Below are 24,896 nucleotides of genomic sequence, written 5' to 3'. Positions count from 1 at the left end.
TATGGAATGAGGGAGGGACAAAGGCATGTGGAGTTAAAATGCCCCATATCAAAAGTGAGTGCTGATGTGCCTGGACTGTTTTGGCTTTGTTACAGTAAGAATCCTTGATGCCTTTCGGGCAATCAGTTTCTACTCTCTGTCTTCCTGGCTTCCAAGATGGCAGCACAGTGACTATCGGGGAGAACAGCTATGGAAAAGGATACAGATAACAAAATGAGAGGAGGGCTAGGTTGCCTATTCTTCATCCTAGTTAAGTCACGGGTTCATGTTAGAAGTCAATATTTCCCAGCAAAACAAACAAATAAAAACAATCACAGCTTTTAAGCACTTCTTACAGACAGAGCTCTCAGCAGAACATTCTAGACCAAAAGCATTTGGCTTCTAATAGCTCTGCTTCCAGAAGCCCAAGATTCAGCAGTAAATCACATTGGGCACTTACTAGTTTGTAAAAGAATGTAACTCAACTTTATGCCAAAGGCCAGAATGAGAACAAATTTTTGTGGTTGCTCAGCCTGCTTATTGTATGTTTGTTTCTGTTGCCACAAGCTTCAGTACATTAACTTCACCAGTCTTCCATTTAACAGGTCAGATTATAGCTTCCGCATGAGTGGCAGGGGAGAATCCTGACATGGATAGGCACCTCCTGAAGTGGGGAAAGGCCCAGACCACAGATCCCCACACACCATGCTGGCTTCCTCATAGCCTTCTGGCTCTCTGTCTCTTCCTTCCCCAGACTATCATCTGTCTTGTCTTTTGTGCTTGCTATAGTTTCTCCAATTCTTTCCCTTATTCTCTGTGCCCCAGCAAGCCAGCTAGTTAGCTACTCCAGGCCTTGATCACTGAAAGCTAGATTACAGACTGATGTTGAGTTCTAACATTTTAGTTCCAAAACCCAACATCAGAAATACTCTGAGTATTATAGGATAAAAATGCAATGACTATTCATTTTCTCAAATGCTTAAGTCCTGGTGAGCAAAACTATCGGCGACCTCAAACAGCAATCCCATAGTTGGTCAAAAGGTTTCCCGTAAAATGGCCCCTTGCTTCTCACTGGCAGCACCCAGGCCCCAGATGACAGTTAAATTATCTCTGCTAGAAATCAACTCTTCAGAGACATCACAGTGCCTGTGCCAAAGCTTCTAAAGGTTCTAAAAGCTAGAACAAACTCCCTTCACACTATCTCTTAATGTCCATGCTCTTTCTCTTCCAATCCCTACCGCCCCCCCAAATCCGATTGGCAGATAAATCATTTCACAGCACCAATGCAAATCAAATATAGTCTTCTCTGCCTGTTCAAGGCTTTCCTAAATATGGAATCTTCTGACACAAGTAGCTTCATTGATGACCTGTGAAAAATGGTGTCACTCTCTCTCTCCTCAGTTTTATCTAGTGTTACCTTTCTGCTTTCTTACATGTATAATATTTTAGGAATGACACCTGCCCTACATGTTTCTCATGCATAGAAGATGCTCAAAGCCAGCATCTTCTAAGGCAGCCAAGCCTGACTATTCGCATTCTCACTGATTTTTCATCTTTTCTGAACATCTACTGCCTTTACCCAAATCATGTCATTCCTAGTTATAGACTACACCTTGTTTGACTGGCATCATTTCATTTGTGGGATTTATTCACTGAAACTACAAATGCCTATGAGAGAGAAAGAGAAAGAGAGAGAGAGGATACTTTGTTTTGAATTCTCCACCAATCCTGACATATTTGTAAACAATAAACACTAACCACAAACATGCTAGATGAGCCCTTGAATGGCATTATTTATCAGAGTCTTGGCCATTTCACGATCCATCTAGTTCTTCTTTTGCAATAAAAAGGGGCAAGATTCAACTCAGAACCCTAAAAAACATTAGCACATTTACAATCTTCCACACTATCAATTTTCCACATTTCCCAGGATAGAGGAAACCTGTTTGTGTCAGCCCTTTTGATGCGCACTGTCTTGGTGACTTCTCATTTAACAGGGCTAAGGTTACTGCTGAGGGAGCAGGGTCAGGGGAAACAGCATCCATTTTCGCTCCATCTTTTGTTTTTGAGGACAGAGAACCAGATTCACAGCCTCTCTATGTCAATGAGTATAGCACAATTCTGCTCAAAGACGAGAAATAAAGCAATCCCAGAGACTACGAATGAAAAAAATCATCTTTGGAGAAAAAAGATAGGAAATGGACCCCTATGGGTTTCAAATGCTTAAAGGAAGTTTCTTAACGTTCCTGGCTAAAGTCCATGCCAGGCTTGGTAATAGTCGAACAGATTCATCCATCTTCAGATTCCACTTGGCTTGCTCTTCCATCACTGCTGCTCTCCCAGACAGCCAGCACACACACGCACATCCATCTATATCCATGCGGAAGTTTTAATCTACACCTCCCTCCATTCCAATCCACCCAGCTTGGCTCAGTACACAGCAAGCTATTGACCCCGCAAAGTAGCAGGGAGATAGATTTGATGACCCAGACTCAAGTTTTTAAACCATTTCAGCAAGGTCTAGAATCAAAGGAAAGTACAATTTATTCAGCACTTAGTAAAGTCCTTATACTTGGGAACAGAGCACACGCACTGAAAATAGACTCCCACCGCCACGCAGATAAAATAAACCTGTCAACCACTACTGTCAAATCACTAGTCACCTCGATTAAATAAAGGAAACTTTAGCATCTCTCTGTATCTGAGAATTCCACCAAGATTATAAGCCCCTAAAAGCATTATGAGGGAAAGAAAACTAAAATAATGGGTGCTGTTGGAAAATGTCATCAGAGGCAATCACTTTTTACATAATTAGAAAATGCTAATAATAGTTCTGCATAAGAAACTAACATATTCTTCCCCCTACCAATGAGGGTAGAGTGGTGTCAAGGAATATGAGAGGAAGCCAAGGTCAGTTCTCCTATGATGAGCCTCCCCCCATGAGACATGTCCTTGTGGCAAGGACTCTCTGTGGTCAGTGTTTATTCTTGTGGTCGTTTCTTGTCTAGGTTTCAGCACATGTTGCCTGGGATAAAATCCGATCCATCATGCTTCTGCGAAACTTCAGTAATCAATGCCTTTGCTGGTTTTGTTTGTTACTGGTGTGGAATATGGCACCCTTGACCTTACATGTAGCAGGCTTGAGAGCCAATTTTTGAGACACCAGCTCATATTCCACAGCCTTGAAAGATTAATCACAATATTCCTGAAGACAGACAATAAATAAGCCTTTTACTTCAAAGTATGATCTTAAGTGAGATCTACCTGGCAAAGTTAACAGAATCATCTGTTCATTCCTGCTACTACATATGTATGTATGTATGTCTGTATGCATGTATGTACATATTAATGTATGTTGCCAGTCCTGGGCTTTGAACTTTGGGCCTGGGCACTGTCCCTAAGCTCTTTTTGTTTAAGGCTAGCACTCTACCACTAGGACAGCACCACTCCTAGCTTTTTCTGTGATTAAATGGAGACACATCTCATGGATTTTTCCCTGTCCCAACTGGCTTTGAATCTCAATCCTCAGCTCTCAGCTTCCTGAGTAGCTAGGTTTATAGGCATGAGCTATCAGCGCCCAACCATACACTAACTTTTAAAATGGCCAGCGAGAATCAGTAAGTAGCAGGTCCAAAGACTCTTTAGTGACTATGACTAATACATGTATCTACTTTCCTTGAATTTTTGCTATTACTCTGTGTAAATTCTGTTTGTAATGAAGAAACCTATGTATTTTTCATGTTCCTTTTGGGTTGACATGGAAAAGGAGTAGAAATAAAAACACAAGAAGTGAAACTTATTGACAAGAGACATATTGCCTCTAAATCCTATCACCTCAAATGTGAAGTGGTCAAGACATCAAGAATCTCCCTGACCCTCTTTTCATATTTTATATATTAGCATCAGTTAGCTGTGTAATGAGCACAGTATGTAAGTACCTCTATGTTGACCAGATTAACATTCCTTTGGATATATGCCCAACACCATTATTACTAGATCATTTAGTAGTTCTATTTTTAGGTTTGTGAGACCCCCTCCACAGTGATTTCCATAGTGTTTGGACTAGTTCACATTCTTACCAGTTAGTATATGAAGGCTTCTTCTCCCCACTTCCTACCCTCCCCACACATACACATCCTGGATAGCCCTTGTTGTTATTGATCATTGTCATTCTGACTGGAGTGAGATTAAATTCTAACATTATTTTGATTTCCATTTCCATTATGTCCAGAAATGTTGGGTATTTCTTCTTGGAATTTTACTACTTGTACTCCTTATAAGAATTATCTGTTCAGTTCATGTGTGATTTATTAATTTGGTTTTTGATTCTTTGGAAGTTTATGAGCTCGATGTATATTATGGTACTAATCCCTTGCCAGAAATACAACTGATAGCTTCCAGAATGGGAGAAAATCTCTCTTTTTGGTATAGTAACTATTTACTTTGCTGTATGTAAGAGTTTTAGTTGAATGCAAGGCCATTTGACAGTCCTTGCTCTTTATTTTTTTTTTTGCTAAGTTATTAACAGTCTATTCAGGAAGTAACCGATATGCCAATATGTTCTAGTGCTTTCTCCATCCTTTTCTGTTATAGAAACCCCCTTTCAAGTTTTCCTGGAAGGATTCTGTTTATTGACACAGTTGTTTTTTTTTGACCAATATCCCTCCAACCCAAACACTTTCACCACATGGATTTGACCTTTTCACAAACATTTGGTTTATTTTTCTCTTACTTATTTAATGTGGACTGATTTGATCAATTAAAGCAAAAAAAAGCTCTGTATTTATGGCTTCTCTGAATGTATTTTATGTCTCAGGCCAAAAAAAATTTTTAAAGAAAACCTAACACATAGTTTTTATTTCTGTCTTTTTCTTTTGTTTCTTGAGTTGCTTTATAGAGATATACGGAAAAATCAATTGCTAAGCATAAAATGTAACTTACATTAAGGAACCTACAAATGATAACTAATTATGATAAGTTGTAATGAAAATTACTCTGACAGTCCAAGCAATCAATTACAAACACAAATAGACCAAGTCCTTGGGTGGGGTAAAAAATGAGCAACCAACAATTAAGTCAATAAAAATAACAGCAAGTTTGCCCTCAATGGCGAAGCTAGGATGGCACTATCACCAGACAATTTGCACAGCTGTTTTCTTCTTTACTTTTCTACTTTTATCAAGCTTATCTATTTACAATCCAGTGCTTACTATTGCAAGCTTACTAAGGAACATCTTCAAAACTGTTAAAGCATGAAGAGTAAAAGGTCATTCAGGGGTATCTACCGGACTTTCAATTATTTTGGAAACTATGCATATAGGAAAATTGGAATGGCATTGTCAATGCAGTAGCTATTGATAAGGCAGGATTACAGCAGAGGAGCCAGACTATCTGCTTTACCACCAACCTAGCTCCACCACATTCATCCAGGTATATCGGATCAAAGAGCCAATAGGAGATTCCTGGAATCCTGTGAAACTTTCCAGCTGGACCTTGCTCATGAGCCTCCCTGCTCAGGAGAACACTGAATTCACTGACAGCCCGATCACCCCTAGTGACTGGCATCTCCAAGAGGTGCTCTTCCCTCCCCCTCACACAACAGTGTCATGGCCCTGCCTGCACTTGCATTATACAATCTGATGTAAAGGATGAATGTCAAGGATGACCTAGAAGTGACCTAAAAATCAAGAGCACCGAATTTTAATTTAATTTACCCCCCTTGTTTCTGTCGCTGTGTACTCCAATCACATTCCTCCCCCCACCAATTCTTGGTGTGATTTCTTCAGTGAGAATGATAATATGATGATTATATTTGCTATAATATATGCCATATATGTGCTAGTATATGTATATATGCATATATAGCTTATTTTCTAAGAAGAAACGGTCCCTCTTCCTCTAAAACACTATTCTATGTAAGTGTGAGTTTTGTTTCTAACAGCTATTGGATAGAGTGGCAGCGACTGGCATGCTGGAATATTCCCTGACCACATAACACATTTACATTTAAAGAGACATTTACCCGAGGACTACGTCAATGCTCTTAGTAATGAAACACCCATGGTGAACAGGTATAACAATTGCCACTAGGAAATGGAAAAGAACAGTGACAAGGCAATGTCCCCCATTCTGCACAGAAATACTCAAGCCTAGGCTGGTGCTTGCAGAGATCAAGTGGATTATTGTAAATCCACCTGTTTACATGACCTGCAGCTTTCTGAGAGTCCTCTTCTTTGAGGGCATCTGGTCTAGTAAAATATCTCCATCAATGGCTATATTCATCATACTCCCTTCCTGACCATTTAAACAGCAAAGCTGGAAAATTTCAGCATAAAAGCAACAATATCGTAGAGATCCTTTCATTTAGTTTCATCCTAAATGACCTTATGTACCTAGGTTTTGTACTATTATAATCCTCTGCTAGGAGAATCCTAGTTATGTACTAATTATCACCAGTGAGGGAAATCATTGAGCCTATGTTTCTTTGGGTATGGAAACAAGAGCTTTATCTTATGTAATGGTTGTTCTTAATGTATTGTTATTTCTCTTCTCTTTTTTTGCCCTTTGATTAATCTCATATTGTTATTGACTTTGTTACCTGCTATATTGTATATACATTTATTTGTTCAATTGAAATAGGAAAGGGAAGGGGGGAAAACAAGATGATCATAAAGGGGTGGGGGGAGGGAAATGGGGACAAAACATGCGAAGGGATATCAATGTGTGAGAAGTAATGTACTGACTATCTGACGAATGTAACTGTAACCCCTCTATACATTACCCTGACAATAAAAAAATGATCATCTTTTTGGAAGTTATACTTTGTGTCTAAATGCACTATGTCACTGAATCAATACACATGGCTTCATACTTGAAGGTCTAGAGTCTCTCAGTGCAAGAGACTTGAGGTCTAAGATACACAGAACTACCCCTTTTCTTTAGTGTGCCCACCCTTAAGGGAAAATGTGGCTCCATCATATGCAATCAAATTATACAAAGCGATGGAAGACACTGGTACTTCTTGTGTTCCTATGACTCGTTTATTAGCTTAACAAATATTGGGTCAATGTGTTTGCCATTTTGTAACAAATATTTCATATTATTACTTATGGTTTTTAATCAGTCTATTGTAGGTTGACCCATTGCTTCTAAGTCTGAGGCAAACAGCACCTAAGGGAGGAAGGGAAGTGGGGAGGGAGGGATGTGCGGTGGAAGAAGCCCTCATCTCATGGCACAAAACAATAGAAAGGAAGAGGAAGGACTCCTTTAAACCCATGTGTCACTGACCTAACCTCCTCCCCCTAGGTACTATTATCTCCTGGCAAAGCCACCTTCAGGGGATTAAGCCTCCCATGGAGCTTTGGAGAAACACTTATCAAACCTATAGCAAGTACATATTAAGCTTTGAATAAGTAGGAATACCTGTGTAAGACATTGAAGATATAAATGTGAGCAATCAGATATCATGTTCTATATTCCCATAGCCTGTAGCCTATCCAGGAATATAGTCCCAGAACAGGCAAATCTGAACTGCTACAAGTCCACCTCCTGAGGCAGATGATTTAAGTTGATAACTGGAAGGATGAGGGCATCACTGAAGGGCAAGAGTTAAACTGCTTAACTGTACCACCTCTCTCAAAGTTTTAGTTTAAAACATATAAATCTGACATCTTTCTTGCAAAGCTGAGTATGGACAATGGTATGAGGGAGACTGAAATTAAAATTCTGTATGTTCTCAAGAAGAAAGCACAAACAATGCAGCTCTAATCAAGCAAAGATTCACAAAGGAAGCAGAAAGCCCTGAACGTTGATGTGTGTATGATGAATGGCATAAACTCCTGATGAAAAAACTGAGGCCCCTGCCTCCAGGCCTCATCTTGCTCTGCATTTGAATCTCCAGTCTTCAGGACATGAATCATGGTCTGATCATACAAAACATGGGAAGTTACATAAAAGTACAGGAGAAAATGGTATGTATATTTAAAAAAACCAAAGTATCAATTTGCACATGAACTTTTGCCCACTACTTTTTGTAGTTGTTGGTTCAAAAGGAAAAAAAAGATTGTTTAAGACATCATGGAAGACCCCACTTGGGAGAAACAGTGCAATTTACCTTCATATGATATCAGGCCCTCTCTGCATAAATGTTGGCAAGCTGTTCCTGTGACAATATCATTACACATTACTCAAATAACTTGGTGACATATTATCAGAAATTGGGTAAGATTCCCTTAAATATGAAAGACTAACGTGGCATTACATAATAGTATTTGGCGTTATGTTATTCTCATGTGCCAAGGAAATGAAATATATATTTTACCTCTTCCCTGCATAGATAGATATAACCTGAACATCATTGGCTCTATCTTTATTGATGTTTTCATGATTGTGTCCCCAAAGTACACTTTGACCAAGTAAGCAATTTATTAAACATGCATGTATGTATGTATGTATGTATGTATGTATGTATGTATGTATGTATATGTATTCTTCAGAAAAACTAAACAGTAGCTTTGTAATACACCTGTAATACTAGGTATGTGGGAAGCTGAGAAGCTGAAGATCAAGTTTCAAGACCAGCCTGAAGCTCATGAGCTTCTTTCTCCACACATAGGCCAGTACAGTGGAACAAACCTGCCTTCCTAAGTTGTGTGGGAGGCTAAAAGTTTGCTGATAGCTATTCTAGGAGAGTCCAAGCAGTCCATGAAATTCTATTGGGACTTTAATTCAGCACTTGGGCACTATTCCTAAGCTTTTTCATTTAAGGCTGGCATTCTACTGCATGAGATAATGCTCTCCTTTTGGCTTTTTGCTAGTAAATTTGAGGTTAAGAGTCTCACAGACATTCCTGTCCCAGCTGGATTCCCACTTCTATCCTCAAATCTCTGCTGCCTGAGTAGCTAGGAATATAGATAGGCACTTAGCTAAAACTTTTGTTCTTATGTTCCATTCCTTCAGGGTTCATACATTTTCTGTTACTATGAAGATCATCACAGGTGATACTGGTCCTTTCTCTAACCGTTACAATAGATAAGATCATTGTAAATTCTCCATTGCGTGGAAACTTCAGATCCCACATTTATGCAATAGGCTAAATAAAATTACCCTCATGCAGATACTAGAAACTAATAAAAATGAATCCATGAGGATAAGCTTCTAATCTGAGTCAATGTGCTATATGTATCTTTTAGTGGTAGTATTTGCCTAGGGGAGCTCTCAGGGAACTCTCCCACAGGGAGGTGTTCAAGACCTTCACGAGGACATATAGTAAGGAGACCTACTCATGTCCATCACTACAATGCCAACCTACAGCCACCTATTTCCCTGCCCTTGGACAAGGTAGATTTTTATATGAAGGGAATCACAGGTGAACTCTAGGAAAGCCAAAAGTATATTTAAATGTGGAGTTCTCTTGAGAATCAGACCCCAGATGGGTAATACGGGTCCAAATCAACAATTCCAGAAACTGTGTTATTCCCTTTTACCATTCTCTGTAGAATATTAATGTCTTGTTCCCACTAGTCCCGTAAGTCATCATTGAGAGCCAGATTCAACACTTTCTGAACATACTCACAGTCTCTTCCTCATTCAGCCATGTAACATGGTTACATGGTTGAGAGACCTTCCTCAGCCTCCTCTACACACACAAAAGAACTAGCCTTCCGGAGGAAGCAATTCTTAAAACCTTCCATCCAAGCCTGCCCTCATCGAACTTAGGAGTCAGACTTATAGTTTGGGAAAACAGCTAGACATTACCAGGATAGAACAAGCTAACCACTTGGTCTCTTCCAACCCTCAAATATTCCAGCTCAGGCAATGCTGTATTACTTATTAGCTCCAGCAGTTTAGGGATGAAGCACTTGCAAAAAATACTCCTTGTTGGAGTTCTGCCTGCGTTTGCAACTCAAGACTCTGGAGATAAAAATAGAAACGGAAGGGTTTGGGAAAACTGGGTAAACCAAATTAATGTTTTCAGGATCAATCAGAGAATTCAGTAGAAACTACACATGGAGGCTCTCTCCAGTGCTGCCAGGCAAACTGAAATTCCTTTATGCTGTAACGTCTAGCTCATTCATCTCAAAATTACAGATTTAAACTATTATATTCCCAAACAATGGCACTTTTACAAATATTAGTGAGTTTTCCAATTTCTTTCCATTACTGTTGCTAGAGGTAATGATTGTCTTTGTAATTTTTAAGTACTATAATCTCCTTATTTAAAGAGAAAAAAATCACAAAGGCATATTATACCATAAATTTATATGCCTCCCCAGTAGACTGGCACTAAATTCTGGTTAATGTGGGTTGAAATCAGTAGGTTTGACAAGCATGGTTTTCTCATCAAGAACTTTAAAACACTGTGTTCCTTTTAAGGCGCCAAGATAGAAATAAGAAGCCCAGGGTTTTGCACAGCCAAGAATCCCACCCCACAAGCACTGAGAGGAATAAAAAGCTGGTTCCTACCTTGGTGACTGGTGAGGTCTCTGGAAGCAGAAGGCAGCGGTGTGTAGTGGTAGTGCTCCGAAGAGGCAGCAACATCCCCAGTGGAAACCTGCATGAGACAAGCAAATGTGACCATGAAGCCAAATGCTAAAATACCTCTCGTTCCCAAATGTGTCTCCTTGAGACACAAGCTCCTTGAGATCTGAGTTTGGAAGCAAGGGTTTTCCTTATTGGGATGAAATTTCAGTAAGTGTGGAGGAGAGTACGAAGCTTTGAGGGGCCTGAGCGTAAGTGGAAAGTCTCTGAGAGGTGGTTTGTTGGGCTCAGTGATGAGAGGAAGAGAGAAATGAGAGAGGTTGAAGACAGGAAATGGTGTAGACTTAGATTTTTGTGGAAGGCCTTCTCCGAATAATTTCCTCAAAGTGCTGGCACTGAGCATATCTCTATAGAAACCAGGAAAGAGGCTAAGCTTTGCTCCCAGGGTGGGTGAAGAGAAACAGGTCTAGTTACAGATCTACATTCATGGGGGTAGAGTTAAGTCAAGGACTTAAAACTAGCAGGATGTAAGTCACCATAGGAATGGCTATAAATTGTCAGGTTGTGCAGCAGGGCTTCTAAGTAAGTTTAACAACAGCACTTAGATACTCAATTAGATTGAGGATAGAGGCTGAGTATCTCCTATCTGAAATACCTAAGTCTAGAGTATTTTGGATTTCTGAGCTTTTTCAGATTGGGGGGGGGCATACTTTTAGACTTATCAACATGTAAGGTTAAAAATGGCACTCACATTGGAACAAAAAGTTATGTTTCGATTGTTGTCCTTAATGTACTATGTTGTCTCGCATCTCCTTTGCTGTCCCTTGTTATCTCATATTGGTATAGTATCTCACTTTGTTATCTAATATATTGAATTTATTTGTATTTGGATATTTGAAATTTGATAGGGAAGGGGGGAAAACCAAGATGGGTGGGGGGTGTGGGGGGGGAGGGAAATGGGTACCAAGACATGTGAAAGGGTATCAATGTATGTGAATTAACGCACCTTCTATCTGGCAAATATCATGTAACCCTTTTACTAATTACAATAAAAAATAAAAAAAAGTTATGTTTCCCATAAATATCATCTACATAGCCTAAAGCTGATACTAAACAACATTTTGGTGTATCTTTATTTTCTCTGTTGTTAACACACAATGTCAGGTGCGGGGTTTTACCTTTGGGTTGTCAACTTAAAACATTACAGATTAATTTGCAATATGATGATTACAGATTTTTTTTTTATTATTAGGGATGGTCAGGTTTTTTTGTACTACTCCAGACCTTGACTTCAAGGTATGAGCACTGTCCTAGAGCTTTCTCAAGGTGAGTACTCTACCATGGGAGCCACAGCACCACTTTTGGCTTTTTCTGTGTTATATGGCACTGAGGAATCAGACCCAAGGCTTCATGCATACTATGTAAGCACTCTACCACTAGGCCATACTCCTAGCCCATGATCTGTTTTTATAATGTTCATCAACAAAACATTTTTATTCTAGGACCTAAAAGTAAATGACATGAATTATATGTGGGCTGATGTGAATATAGGAGTCCCTGTTGTAGAAACAGGGACTGTATGTAGACACTGTGTCAAGAACAGCTGGTATGGCCCAGGCTGTTAATGCTCTCTGAACCAAAAGTCCTCGTGGACAAACACAGGACCAAAGCATCATCGCTGGGAGCCTCGATGTGTACATGAAGGTGACCAGTGTGTCGCATTCAGAAGCATCACCACTATAACTCTTAACCGAGATGCCTAAATTAAATGCAGTTTTTTATTTTAATGCTCCCATAAAAGAACATCTGCTAGGATCAAAATCCTAAGCTTACAACCTTTCCAAACTCCATGGAAAAGTAAATTTCATTAATGCTATCCTTTTTTTCCCTTTCCGGAATAGGAAATGCCCTCTGTGGGATATATTTACCCTGCTAAAAGCAAGTCTTTTCTCCTAAGAGATTACCTACATTATGGGAATCAAAACTAAGTCGGAGATTAGACATACATGCTAGGAACACCCTTTTAACTTCGTTTCTGACATTTGAGATGTTTGATTAAGCAGCTTTCAGTGGAGACTTATAGAAGGAAGTCTGAATGGAGAGAAATCAGAAGTTCTGTCCCTAGGTAGAAATAGATTTTAGGGCGCATTTCTTCACTCCAGCTCAAAGGCAAATATAAGGCAAATATATGGTGTTTAAAGCTTGATCCAAATGTATTGGATCCAGCAAGATAAAAGTTCAGTCCCAAAGAAAAGGATTTTAGAAGTAGATAAGACTTATTTTTATTATTGATTTTTTTCATATATTTTTATTGTAATTAATAGAAGGGATAAGACTTTTTTATATACTACATCATTAAGCATTTAGGATGCTGCATGCTAGTGACAGGGAGAAATTGAATTAAAATTCAAATACCAATATCACCAGGTATTTCTCTCTGGCTTTTGAGGTCTACTGTAATGTCTACATGAAGGATGAAACAAGGCTAGTTTTCTGTTTGTTTTTTGACTGGGTGTGGGGGGAGGGTGAAGAGGGATGTTCTGGGACTTGAACTTGGGCACTGTCACTAAAATTCTTTGCTGGAGGCTAACGGTATGGTGTGTAAGCCACATCTCCACCTTCAGGTTTTCAGTAGCTAATTGGAGATAGAGAACCTCGTGAATTTTCCTTCCCAGGCTGACTTTGAATCATGACCCTTAGGTGTCAGCCTTCTGTAGAGCTGGATTACAACATCCAAACATGTTGTTTTTAAATGAATCTAAAACCCATTATGAGTTTTAGGTTATTACACTATGGGATTTCTTTGTATTTTTCATCTCCATTGGGCTATTGAGTATTTGATACCAGCTTTTCCTAAAATCACCAAAATAAACACTACTTTTTTGTAATAATTCTGACTACAAAACATTAGACTTCTGTAACCAGAATTTATATATATTGAATTTATTTGTATTTGGTTATTTGAAATTTGATAGGGAAGGGGGGAAAACCAAGATGGGTGGGGGGTGTGGGGGGGAGGGTAATGGTACCAAGACATGTGAAAGGGTATCAATGTATGTGAATTAATGCGCCTTCTATCTGGCAAATATCATGTAACCCTTTTACTAATTACAATAAAAAAAGAAAAAAAACAAAACTGCAGCATGAGTGTTTTGTCATCATAATGCTATGACAGCACTTAATTCTTCTTTTGCTCTGGGCCCACTTATGAACTCAACCCCCTCATGGAAAGAACCTGAGAAGGGAAGAACTTTGTAAAATGTGCCATTGATGGGACTTCCGTGGCTCCACATGTAGGCAAACCACCACCAGTCAAAATACCAACTCTCAAGCCTTTGACTTAGCTTCAATCCAAATGAAGCCCAGTGGATCTTTGCCTCAAAGTTCACATTTGTTCTCCAAATCTCTTGCTTAGAAAAAAAGGATTTATAAAAGTATAATTATTCTATAAAGACATAAATATCCTAAAGTTCTACACCATTGGTCAAAGAATGAAGAATATATATTGAGCCTGAAACAGTATTATTATCAATGAATACTCAGTATGAGATAGAAGTCGAAGTAAAAAGTAAAATTAAAAAAAAATACTTGCCTAGGCTGGACATTAGTGGCTTATGCATACCTGTAATCCTAGCAACTCAGGGGGCTGACATCTAAGAATCATGGTACTAAGCCAGCCTGGGCAGCAAAGTCCATGAGACTCCTATCTCCAATTAATCTACATAAAGACAAAAAAAAAGCCAGAAGTAGAGCTGTGCTTTAAGTGGTAAGGTATTAGTCTTGACTATATATATATATATATATATATATATATATATATATATATATCAGTGACAGTACCCAGGCCCAGAGTTCAAGACCCAGGATAGGGGGAAAAGTTGCTTAATGTTTTATCTAGATTAAGAAGTGATACCTAAAATGAGAATAAAAGCATTTGAGGAAATCTGAGTCTTTAGCACTATAAAGACTCTCAAATCTTTGACTCCGTACCAATGTCCTAGATGCCTATCCTAATGATTTGTATTTTTATGTTTCATTTTTATCTCTTGGTCAAATATAGTTTCTACAACGATTAAATATTAGTAACTAAGATATACAAATTCCCTATGTGACTAACAAAAATGTATAATGCAAAAACAGACATAGGAAATGTCAGGCGTTAGAAAGAAAACCTGAATGGCCAATAAATGAAAAAGAATTTGGGTAGCACTGAAGGCACTGTATATTACAATGAATGCAACATTCCCAGCCATCATATTGGCATACTTTTGAGTCTCAGAGTAAGTGCCTTTGGGAATGTAGGAAAATAGAGCTATCTCCTCTCTCATCCATTGCCAGTGAGAATGTGTGTTGGTTCATCTGCTTTGGAGAGTAATTGGGCAGCATCTAATGAAACAAAATTGGTGCAGCCATCTCATTTAATTTATCTACATACATATATATCAAGGAAATTTATACATAAGTCTGCAAGTCGAGACATATAACAATGTTTATTGTGGCATTATTTATAAGAGAAAAAATTAGAAATAACATAAATGTCGATGAGGAAAATGGATAAATAAAATGTTATTTGTATGACAGGATAGTTAGCACTTAAGAGCAATAAACCTGATTTATGTATCTCAACTTGAGTAAGTCTAAAAAATTACACAGAGTGAAAATGCAAGCTGCCAAATGATAAATGTAGTATACTATTATGCATGCAAATATATAGTTCCTTGATTTCTTAAGTGCATATTTAAAAATTATAAAAGATTTGCACTAAATTTATAAAAACGCTTGCTCTGCCAAAGGGCACAGTAATAGGAATGGAACTAATGAGTTGTGAGGTGCCTCAACTTTACATATGAGTTATTTCCTCCAGTTGAAGAAAAGATTTGACACAAATATGTCAAAATAGAAACTACAAATCTCAGATGATAGCGACATATGATCATAATTTTTAACTGTTTCACATTTTTTGAAATTTCTTGAAATTAGACATAAAAAAAAACTAAAAACAAAAGATTCCTGTTTCTACTCTAATCCAGGCAGTCTTATTCCAAACTCATAATGACAGAAAATTTCCTCTAATGATTCTCTAGTACTTGTATAACATGGATTAATGCCATCTCTGGTTACATTTTTGTGCATGTGGTGAAATATCCCATTTCTGTTTTTTCTTCAGCCACTGAATGTCATCTACAGGATGGAAAAGAGCTTGTAAAAGAAAATAGGTGTCCACTTAATGCCACAGCTTCAAACTTTCTTTCCCACCATGTAAGTACTCCTGAAGATCTGCCAAAGCATATTCAGAGTTTCCTAATTTCTCTTTTATTCCTAATTGGACAGTTGCTGTTTTCTTCACAACTCACATCAATTATGATAATAGTTACTAATATACCACATATTACAATTTCTGTAATGCAGGAAGAAAGGCAGGATTTGCTTTGTTGAAAAACTTTGGCATCCATATTATAAAAGATTCAGAAAAAGCACAATACCTTCTACAAGAAACTTGCAGTATAAGGATTTCATTTTTTTGATTACAGAAAATGAATGTCTTCATAGAAATGTACAAAATGCCAGGTCCTTCCCAATGGGTGCATGCAACAGGAACCACAGCCCACTGGACAATTCTGAAGTGCTTGTAATGGCTAAAGTACATGATACAGACTATGAGAGGAGAGATTTGGCCAGCTTTGAAACAAGAAAGGGGCAGCTACAACGTTGTTTAATAGCCATAAATCTCCTACTATTTTTCACAAAATACCATCTAAGACCACAGCTCCACAACTCATTCCCCATCACTCAGCTCAAGTGGAGCACTTTGGCATGCTCACTCACCCTTAAATCATCTAGCGCATAAAGTGATGCCAGGCCTGGGAAATTTGTCAGCCTCTTTCAAGCAAAAACAATCTTTCCTCCTCATCACAATTCATTCATTGAAACTGTGCTATAAAGCTGACCCCTTTAAAAAACATTTATTTTTCTCTCATAAAAAAGCATCCATCACTTAGCAATTGAGTATTTACTAATCACCTACACTCTAACAGGTCAAGTGCTGAAAATATCAACAAGAGTAAAATGAGGACCTTGATTGCATTCATAACATATCAATTCTTTTTTTTTTGCCAGTCCTGGGCTTGAGCTCAGGGCCTGAGCACTGTCCTTGGACTTTCTCAAGGTTAGAACTCTACCACTTGAGCCTCAGCACCACTTCCGGCTTTTTTCTATATGTGGTACCGAGGAATTAAACCCGGGTCTTCGTGCATGCTAGGCAAGCACTCTACCACCAGGCCAAACTCCCAGCCCAACATATCAATTCTTTTCAAAAACATACTGTGCACCAGAACTTGTGGTTCACTCCTGTAATCACAGGTTCTCAGGAGGCTGAGGTCTAAGGATCCTAGTTTAAAGCCAGCACGAGCAGAATAATCCAAGAAACTCTTATCTTCAAATAACTCTCACAAATCCAGAAATGGAGGTATGGTTCAAGTGACAGAAAGCCAGCTTTGTAGAAAAAAACCTATGCAAAAGTGAAAGGCTCTGAGTTCAATTCACAATAGCCCCCTACACACACACACACACACACACACACACACACACACACACACACACACACACATCATACTGTAAGTAATACTTATTAGGAAGTCATCAACAAGGAGTATGATTTTCATACCCAATTAACAAAAAATATTGCCCCTGCCTGTACTATGACATGGAAATATATGTGTAGTAATAATCTTACTCTAGTCTCACTCATTTTAGCATAATATTTGAAATTAACTATAGTAACTTTCTGAAATTAACTAAACTGCTAATTCTTACACCTAGCTAACTATTAGAAAAACACAAGGCAGTCCTTGTGTATTGGTAGGTGAATAAATAAAAAATCAGAATTAAGACTACATACCCATCATTTTTTTTCCTTTGGTCATGGGGCTTGAACTCAGAGACTGAGTGTTTTCCTTAAGCTTTTACAGTCAAGGTTAATGCTCTACCACTTTGAGTCTCAGCACTTCTTCTGATTTTCTGGTGGCTAATTGGAGATAAGAGTCTCGTGGACTTTTCTGTCTGGTCTGGCTTTGAATTGCAATCCTCAGATCTCAGCCTCCTGAATAGCTAGGATTATAGCATGAAACACCAGCACCTTGCCCCATTGTCATAATTTACCCTACAAGTGTGAGCCAGCATTTGTACTCTGGTGATCAGAATTAACCATGATCACCTATCTGAAGGATTGAGCTACAGAAGCTAGGGGCCATACCCAAGGAGGGCTGAGGCTGCCTGTCCTGCTTATAACTGAAGCTACTATGCCTTGTCAAAATATAAAGTGTCAGGACTGTGAGTTTGGCCTAGTTATAGAGTGCTTGCCTAGCATGCACGAAGACCCAGATTCAATTCCTTGGTACCACATACATAGAAAAAGACAAAAGTAGTGATGTGGCTCAAATGGCAAAACTCTAGCCTTGAGAATGCCCAAGGTCAATGCTCAGGTCCTGAATTCAAGCCACAGTACTGGCAAAATAAGCAAAACAACAAAACAAACAAAAATGAAGAGCAGTGAATTCAAATCCCAGTCCCATTATTTTGTTTTCAAATATAAAGTATCAGTGACAAAGCTGGATCAGGTTGAGAGTGAAAGGTGAGTTTGGAAATAGGCTCAACCATGTCTTTATCTACAGATAAAAGCCAAGAACTTTGGAGGGGGTAGGGAAAAGTAAAGTAGGAATAATATTGATTCCATAAAAAGAGATTAAAAAAAAAGATGATAATGAGGCAGAGGTAAGAGTCAGCTGAGCCATGGCATCAGAGGAGATAGAGAGGGGGGGATGATGCCAAAGGCCTCTCTGGAATCGAAAGCTCTTGGAGGCCCAAAGCTGGAGGTTTCCATTTGTTTTCACCTGAGCTGAGGGATCCTGCCAGCATCCCAAAGAGCATCTGGCTTGGAGCAGCAATTCACAAATATTTATGGAAGGGGGAAAGAAGAGGAAAGCAATGAACCAGGAAAGGAAAACGAAGAAAAGTTGAAACTTGGCATTTTGTGGACTGTTTCTCATAGAATCAAATGATATGTTATGTTACTCATGAAAAACGATACCACTCAGCCAAAATAGTGGCTTCTCTATTGTGTTTAGCAGGTGCTTATGAAAGAAAGATTTTAAGGCAACATCTTTAAGTACTGGATAATATGGAAATTACCAAACCCCTTATTCTACAGCTAGCAAATGTAAGTACTTTAAAGCAAGAAATGCGCAGTGAGCCTCTAAGTATTAAAACCTACATATGTTGTATTTTTAACTATATAAAATTTGTAATCATTAGCTAGACATTATTGCTCATACCTATAATTCAAACTACTCAGGAGGCTGAATTGGGGGTATCAAGGTTCAAGCCCAGCAAAAAGCTCATAAAACCCCACCTGGAAAGAAAATACTGGGCGTGATGGTACATTTGTTACCCTAGCTGTAGGTAGAAGTATATATAGAAGGGTCCTGATCCAACCAGCTCGGGCAAAAATATGAGACCTTGCATCCAGGTTATGATTAGAAACTCACTTAACCCAGCTCCAAATCTCCAAGTCCCTTCCCTCAATGCCACTCAATTTCTGCCAAGAAGTTCCAGAGTTCCAGGATTATAATCTCCTTTCTTCCTTCTATTATTGTCAACAACTGGGCCCTTGTCTGGGCCCTTGGGCAGAAGTATGGACCTAACACTTTCTGAGACCAAGTTCTCGTTAGACAGTGAATGCCTTGTGAAAGATAGAAAATGCAATGTCTCAAAGCACTGAGGGGAAAAAAGAAGTAGCAATGACAAAAGAACTTTCTAATTCCATGGTTAAGTTCATAAAGACAGAATATCCTATTGAGAAACAATCACTAATACCAAAATATATGTGATAGGGCACAAGGTCAATTACTGCTAATAAACTCCTGCTGCAGATTTTTTCATATATTTTTTATTATAATTAATAGAAGGGTTACATGATATTTGCCAGATAGATGGTACATTAATTCCCATACATTGATACCCTTTCACATGTCTTGGTCCCCATTTCCCTCCCCCCCACCCCCATCCTGCTGCAGATTTAATGTTAGAACTGGGACACGATCAAACTGGAATTTCTAAATAGTACGTACCCGTTTTTTGTGGGGGGTTTTTTTTGTGCCAGCCCTTAGGCTTGAACTCAGGGGCCAGGCACTGTCCCTGAGCTTTTTACAAGGCTCATGCTGTAATCCTTGAGCCCACAGCTCTACTTCTACATTTTATATGATTAATTAAAGCTAAGAGTCTCATGGATGTTCCTGCCTGGACTAACTTTGAACCTTGATCCTCAGATCTAAGCCTTTTGAGTATCTACAATTGCAGGCATGAACCACCGGTACCCATCTTGAGCACTGAGTATATGTAACTCATTGTATATACATTTTCCATTTTGCCTTCTTGACAACCTTACAACCAAGTACCATGATTACTATAATGTTGCAGATAAGGCTTTATCTAAGACAGAGTAAGAGAGTAAGAGAGTGAGAGAGTGAGAGAGTGAGAGAGAGAAATATGTTTGTAGTGAAATATGATTCAGTTCATGCTAAGAGGCAAGGTGCTGCTGTACCCCTAGTGGCTCATGCCTGTGATCCTAATCTTTGTTACTCAGGAGTCTGAGATATGAGGATCATGGTTTAAAACTAGGCTAGAGGCCAGGAGTGTGACCTAGTGGTAGAATGCTTGTCTAGCATGCCTGAAGCCCCGTGTTCGATTCCTTGGTACTACATACATAGAAAAAGCTGTGTGCAAAAACTGTTCAAAGACAGTGCTCAGGTCCTGAGTTCAAGCCCCAAGACTGGCCAACAACAACATAAAAAGGTATATGAACTTCAATTAATCAGCAAAATGCTGGTAGTACACATACTACACACAAGAAAGCCAAGGGTTTTTATTCTGGTAGCGAAAAACATAGGCACTAAAGCAGCAACATCTTTTGTGGCACGATGTCAATCTGTCTGTCTACCTACCTATCTACTGATCACCTATCATCTACTTATCCCTATATAACTTTCAGCTTGCTTTTGAATGAAATACTTTGCTCTGCAATGGAGACAAATACATTATTTAAGTACCAAAGGCTAAGTTTTCAGGAATTTTGTGAGTTTGCTGCTAAATACAGATTATCATTCAAAAGTAAATTACATTTGCTTACAATTGAATGCATTTCCTTCATAGCAAAGGTAATTCATTAATTACTATTTTACAACTTTATTTTCTCAAAATTACCTGGGCGTTTTGTAGTCATGAAGTGACATTCTCCATCTCTTATCTCTCTCTCCTTCCCTCCCTCCATCCATCCCTCCTTCTCTTCACCCTTCCAACTCCTCGGTGAAATCTTTTATAGTTTAACAATCAGCCATAATGGGTATATTTGCAGCAGGAGTTGACATATGCTACAAATTAGGGCTTCATTTGTTGGCTTGATAATTTCCTGAACTTAGGAGAGTGATAGTGAAAATATTAATGACACAAGTTAAATGTAATAGGATGTTTTGTTGGTAGCCACTGATTGTAAATAATCCAAAATTTTGAGGAACTCTTCATTCGATATTCAAAAGCTATTATCCAAGCCTGGTGCAGTGACTCATGCCTGTAATTCTAGCTACTCAAGAGGCTGAGATCTGAGGATCAATGGTCAAATCCAGTCTAGGCACAAAAGGACCTGAGATTCTTATCTCTAATTAACCTTTAGAAAATGGCAAGTGGAGTCTGGTTCATGGGTAGGGTGGTAGTCTTGAACTGAAGAGCTCAGGGACAATGCCCAGGCTGAGTTTAAGCTCCATGACCCACCAAAAGAAAAAAAAACTGTTATGTGATCTAGTAAATTGCTCATGGCATTAAGAAATAAGTGAATCCTGGCAGATTCACTAAGGTGAAGGGAGAATTACCAATCTGCTTCCCACTGACATTAGTTCATCAGTGGTAACCATTGATACAGGACACAAGAGTTACTGGAAATAGCTAAAAGGATCAAGTGATGACATAGAATTTATAAAATGCTTTGTGTTTATTTTTAATTGTAGCCTCATTCTTTATAGAAATAAAATTATGAATTCATTTACATGTATTTTATTTTCTTGTGCTGGTACTGGCCTTCAACTCAGGGCTTAGGTGCCTTTCTCTTAGCTTTTTTTTTTTGCTCAAGGCTAGCATTCTACCATACCTCTACTTACAGTTTTTTGGGGGTTTTTTGCTGGTTAATTGGAGATAAGAGTCTCATGGACTTTTCTGCCCCATATGACTTCAAACAGAAAGGTACAGATCTCAGTCTCTGAGTAGTCATGGTGATAGACATAAGCCACCAGCAACAGGCAGAACATTTGACATGTACAGCACTACAACATTTACCAAGTAACAGCTAAAGCATATTCGGATCAAGGAAGAAGGCCTATTTTATGGTCTAGGAATGAAAATGAGGTAAGAAAATAAAAATGAAAACAAAACAGCCTCAGGATTCAATCCTTGCCTTAGGCACAACCTGTTTATTGTTTCTTTTCCCTTTACTCTGATGATTTACTGGCCAAGATTTAGAGTGAGGATCCAGCTGGCCTTATGTTTTTATTTTAACTCATCAACGGCACTTTTTTCATTGTAAAATGATAAAAAGAAAAAAGTCATGAGGTATAAGAGAATAGAGTTAACACTTGTTTATGCTTAGGGTGTGTCACTTATACCTGTCCAGGTATTTATTTATTCTATCTTCCCAGGAAGGAGTTACAGCCTCAAATTCATTCTTCTGGGAAGAGTACCAGTGAAATTAAGTCATACGACCGGGATCTCACTGAAGTTCGGGGTCTTTAGTGAGTTGGGGCACAAATTCAAGCAGTTTACCACCACTGGCCACTGTCTTATATTAAAATTTGAAGCTACCTCTTCCCAGTGGAGAAAAAGACTGGACAAGGAGGACATTGTTTTAGCTACAGGTTATTAACTACTGCCTGTGGTTTATTTTTTTAGCCCTAATTTGTATAATAAGTTATGTCTTCAACTACATTATTTTTGGTGGTACTAAGGTTTGAATTCAGGACATCTTGCTTGGTAGGCACTTTTTTTTAGATTGGGTCTTGTGTTTTATCCCAGGACTAGCCTCGAACCACAATCCTCCTACTTCTGCATAGCTGAGATGACAAGAATGCCTCCCTCCTTCAGGCTGATATGATACAGCGATTCCAACCTTTCATTGTGGCCACAGAAGGAAATGTGTACATACTTTGTAATTAAATGTATACCTCATAAATTTTGTTCCTCAGTTGTTGAACATGAACAGAATTAGTGAGGATGCTTCTCAGAGCAACAGCAATAAAATTGCTAACTTTGGAGTAAACAGAATTCATGCCTGGACAGGCTGCATTCCTGTGCTGGCCTATCAAAAGTTAGCAAATTGCCACATATGGCAGTCCTCATGTGGGTTTGTACGACTATCCTAGAAATAATATTATGTCATGATTGTCCCAAAGGCTTGATTTACTTTGGCTTAAAAGAAGGAACTTGCCTCATGTATCTCTCTCTTCCTCTCACAGAGGGTTTTTTTTTCCTCAAGGGCTGCAGATCAAGTTCTAGCCTTGGAACCAAAGTAGTTTTCCAAAATGAGGTAAAGCCAGCTCTGTCAAATGGGGCCAGATTTGCTGCCAGTGCCTTTCCCAAATACATCAGACCCCCTGCTTGTAAAAATAAATTGATACCAATGAAAGAAATTTATTAGGAGATGACAGCCTAGTTCATAATGGAAATATGGAAAAACATCATCTTTCAAAAGTGACAGTTTATCCATCATGCCTCAGATTCCTGAGATATAAGCAGACACTGTCATACACAATCCACGAAGGACACATGTTCCTGGATTTCCTTATGACAGGAAACTCTGAAATAACCCAGAAGAAGGGAAGGACTTGTGCTGCCATTCATGGGATCAGTCCTAAATTCTGAGCATTTAGCAAAACCATGGGGCCAAGTGAAGGAAGTTAGAAGGCCTGAAATTCTCAAAGCCGCTTCTTTTCTCTTGGGGGCGATGAACTGCGACAGGGGTCAGTAAGAGTTGCCTTACTGGTAGTGAGGAACATCAAAATCCTGTTGTGTGTAAACCAAGCCAACAGGTGGCAGAACACCACAGCGTACATGCCACAGCTGGTTCTATTTGAGATTTGGGTGCCCAGTCATCTTGCCCTGTCTCTTCCACTTAGCTTATTATTTGTATTGATAAACTTGAGACAATTTTGGAGGGCTGTTGTAATTAAGAAGAAATGCAAAAATATTTATGGGGCTCCCAAGGAGCTTGACTCCTGCAGGCTTAATGAGGCAAACTGTTCAACCTTGTATGCAATAATTGTGTATTATATTCAAAGTCATATTGGAAAATATAATCACGGTAATAAATTAGAATAAAATAAACTCAAGATTAACGTAGAAAAAAACATTCCCTGCCAATTTTATTGGGCCTTAAAACATTTACGTTCTAAATTTGCATTCTTTGGAGGTTTGTTGAATATTGCTACAGTTAAGAGACCTTTTTTTTTTTTTTTTGCCAGTCCTGGGGCTTGAACTCAAGGCTTGAGCACTGTCCTTGGACTTTCTTAAGGCTAACACTCTACCACTTGAGCCACAGTACCACTTCCAGCTTTTCCTATATATGTGGTACCGAGCAATTGAACCCCAGTCTTCGGGCATGCTAGGCAAGCACTCCACCACTAGGCTAAACTCCCAGCCCCGAGGCTTTTTTTAATGCGATACATAAGCATCTTTCAAATTTAAGTGCCAGTGATTGTATATAGAGATTCCCTTCTTGAACACTCGTTTGTTAAACATGTCATTTGAAATATGATGTAAAAATCAATGTTAATAAATTCTTTAATAAAAAAAGTTGGGCCGGGAGTTTGGCCTAGTGGTAGAATGCTTGCCTAGCATGCACGAAGACCCTGGTTTGATTCCACATACTTAGAAAAAGCTGGAAGTGGTGCTGAGTCTCAAGTGGTAGAGCTCTAGCCTTGAGAAAAATCCAAGGACAGTGCTCAGGCCCTGAGTTCAAGCCCAGGACTGGTAAAATAAATAAATAAATAAATAAAAAAGTTATAAATTTAAACCTGAATATAACAAGGGTGACCTTAACGGACTATATTCTTTTCCGTTTTTTTTTTTTTTGGTGCCTATATTAGAGCTTGAACCCAGAGCCTTCTGTTCTTGCCTACTTTTTCACTCAAGGCTGGTGCTCCACCACCTGGGCCACACTGCCACTTCTGGCTTTTTGCTGGTTATTGGAGATTAGAGTTTCATGGATTTGTCTTCCAGGGTTGGTCTTGTACCCTGATGTTCAGGTACCAGCATCCTGGATTGCAGGTGAGAGCCACCAGTATCTGGCTATGACTTCTATTCTTAATTCATATTTTTGTCTTAGAAGAAGTAATAGCATAGAA

At 38.8% G+C, this 24,896-nt stretch overlaps 1 protein-coding gene across 1 annotated transcript in view; it reads right to left on the bottom strand.

Annotated features, from left to right (window-relative positions):
• The window catches only part of Lrmda (leucine rich melanocyte differentiation associated), a 999,007-nt gene that overhangs the window by 162,574 nt on the left and 811,537 nt on the right, over positions 1–24,896 (bottom strand). Inside the window, exon 6 of the mRNA XM_090346626.1 lies at positions 10,444–10,531. Coding sequence (XP_090202752.1) covers positions 10,444–10,531 — 88 coding nt within the window. The remainder of the gene's footprint in view (positions 1–10,443; positions 10,532–24,896) is intronic.

The sequence above is a fragment of the Megascapheus bottae genome, chromosome 15 (genome assembly GCF_031878675.1).
Source record: "Megascapheus bottae isolate mThoBot1 chromosome 15, mThoBot2.hap1, whole genome shotgun sequence".
Lineage (NCBI taxonomy): Eukaryota > Metazoa > Chordata > Mammalia > Rodentia > Geomyidae > Megascapheus > Megascapheus bottae.
This window is presented reverse-complemented; position numbering and strand designations above follow the sequence as displayed.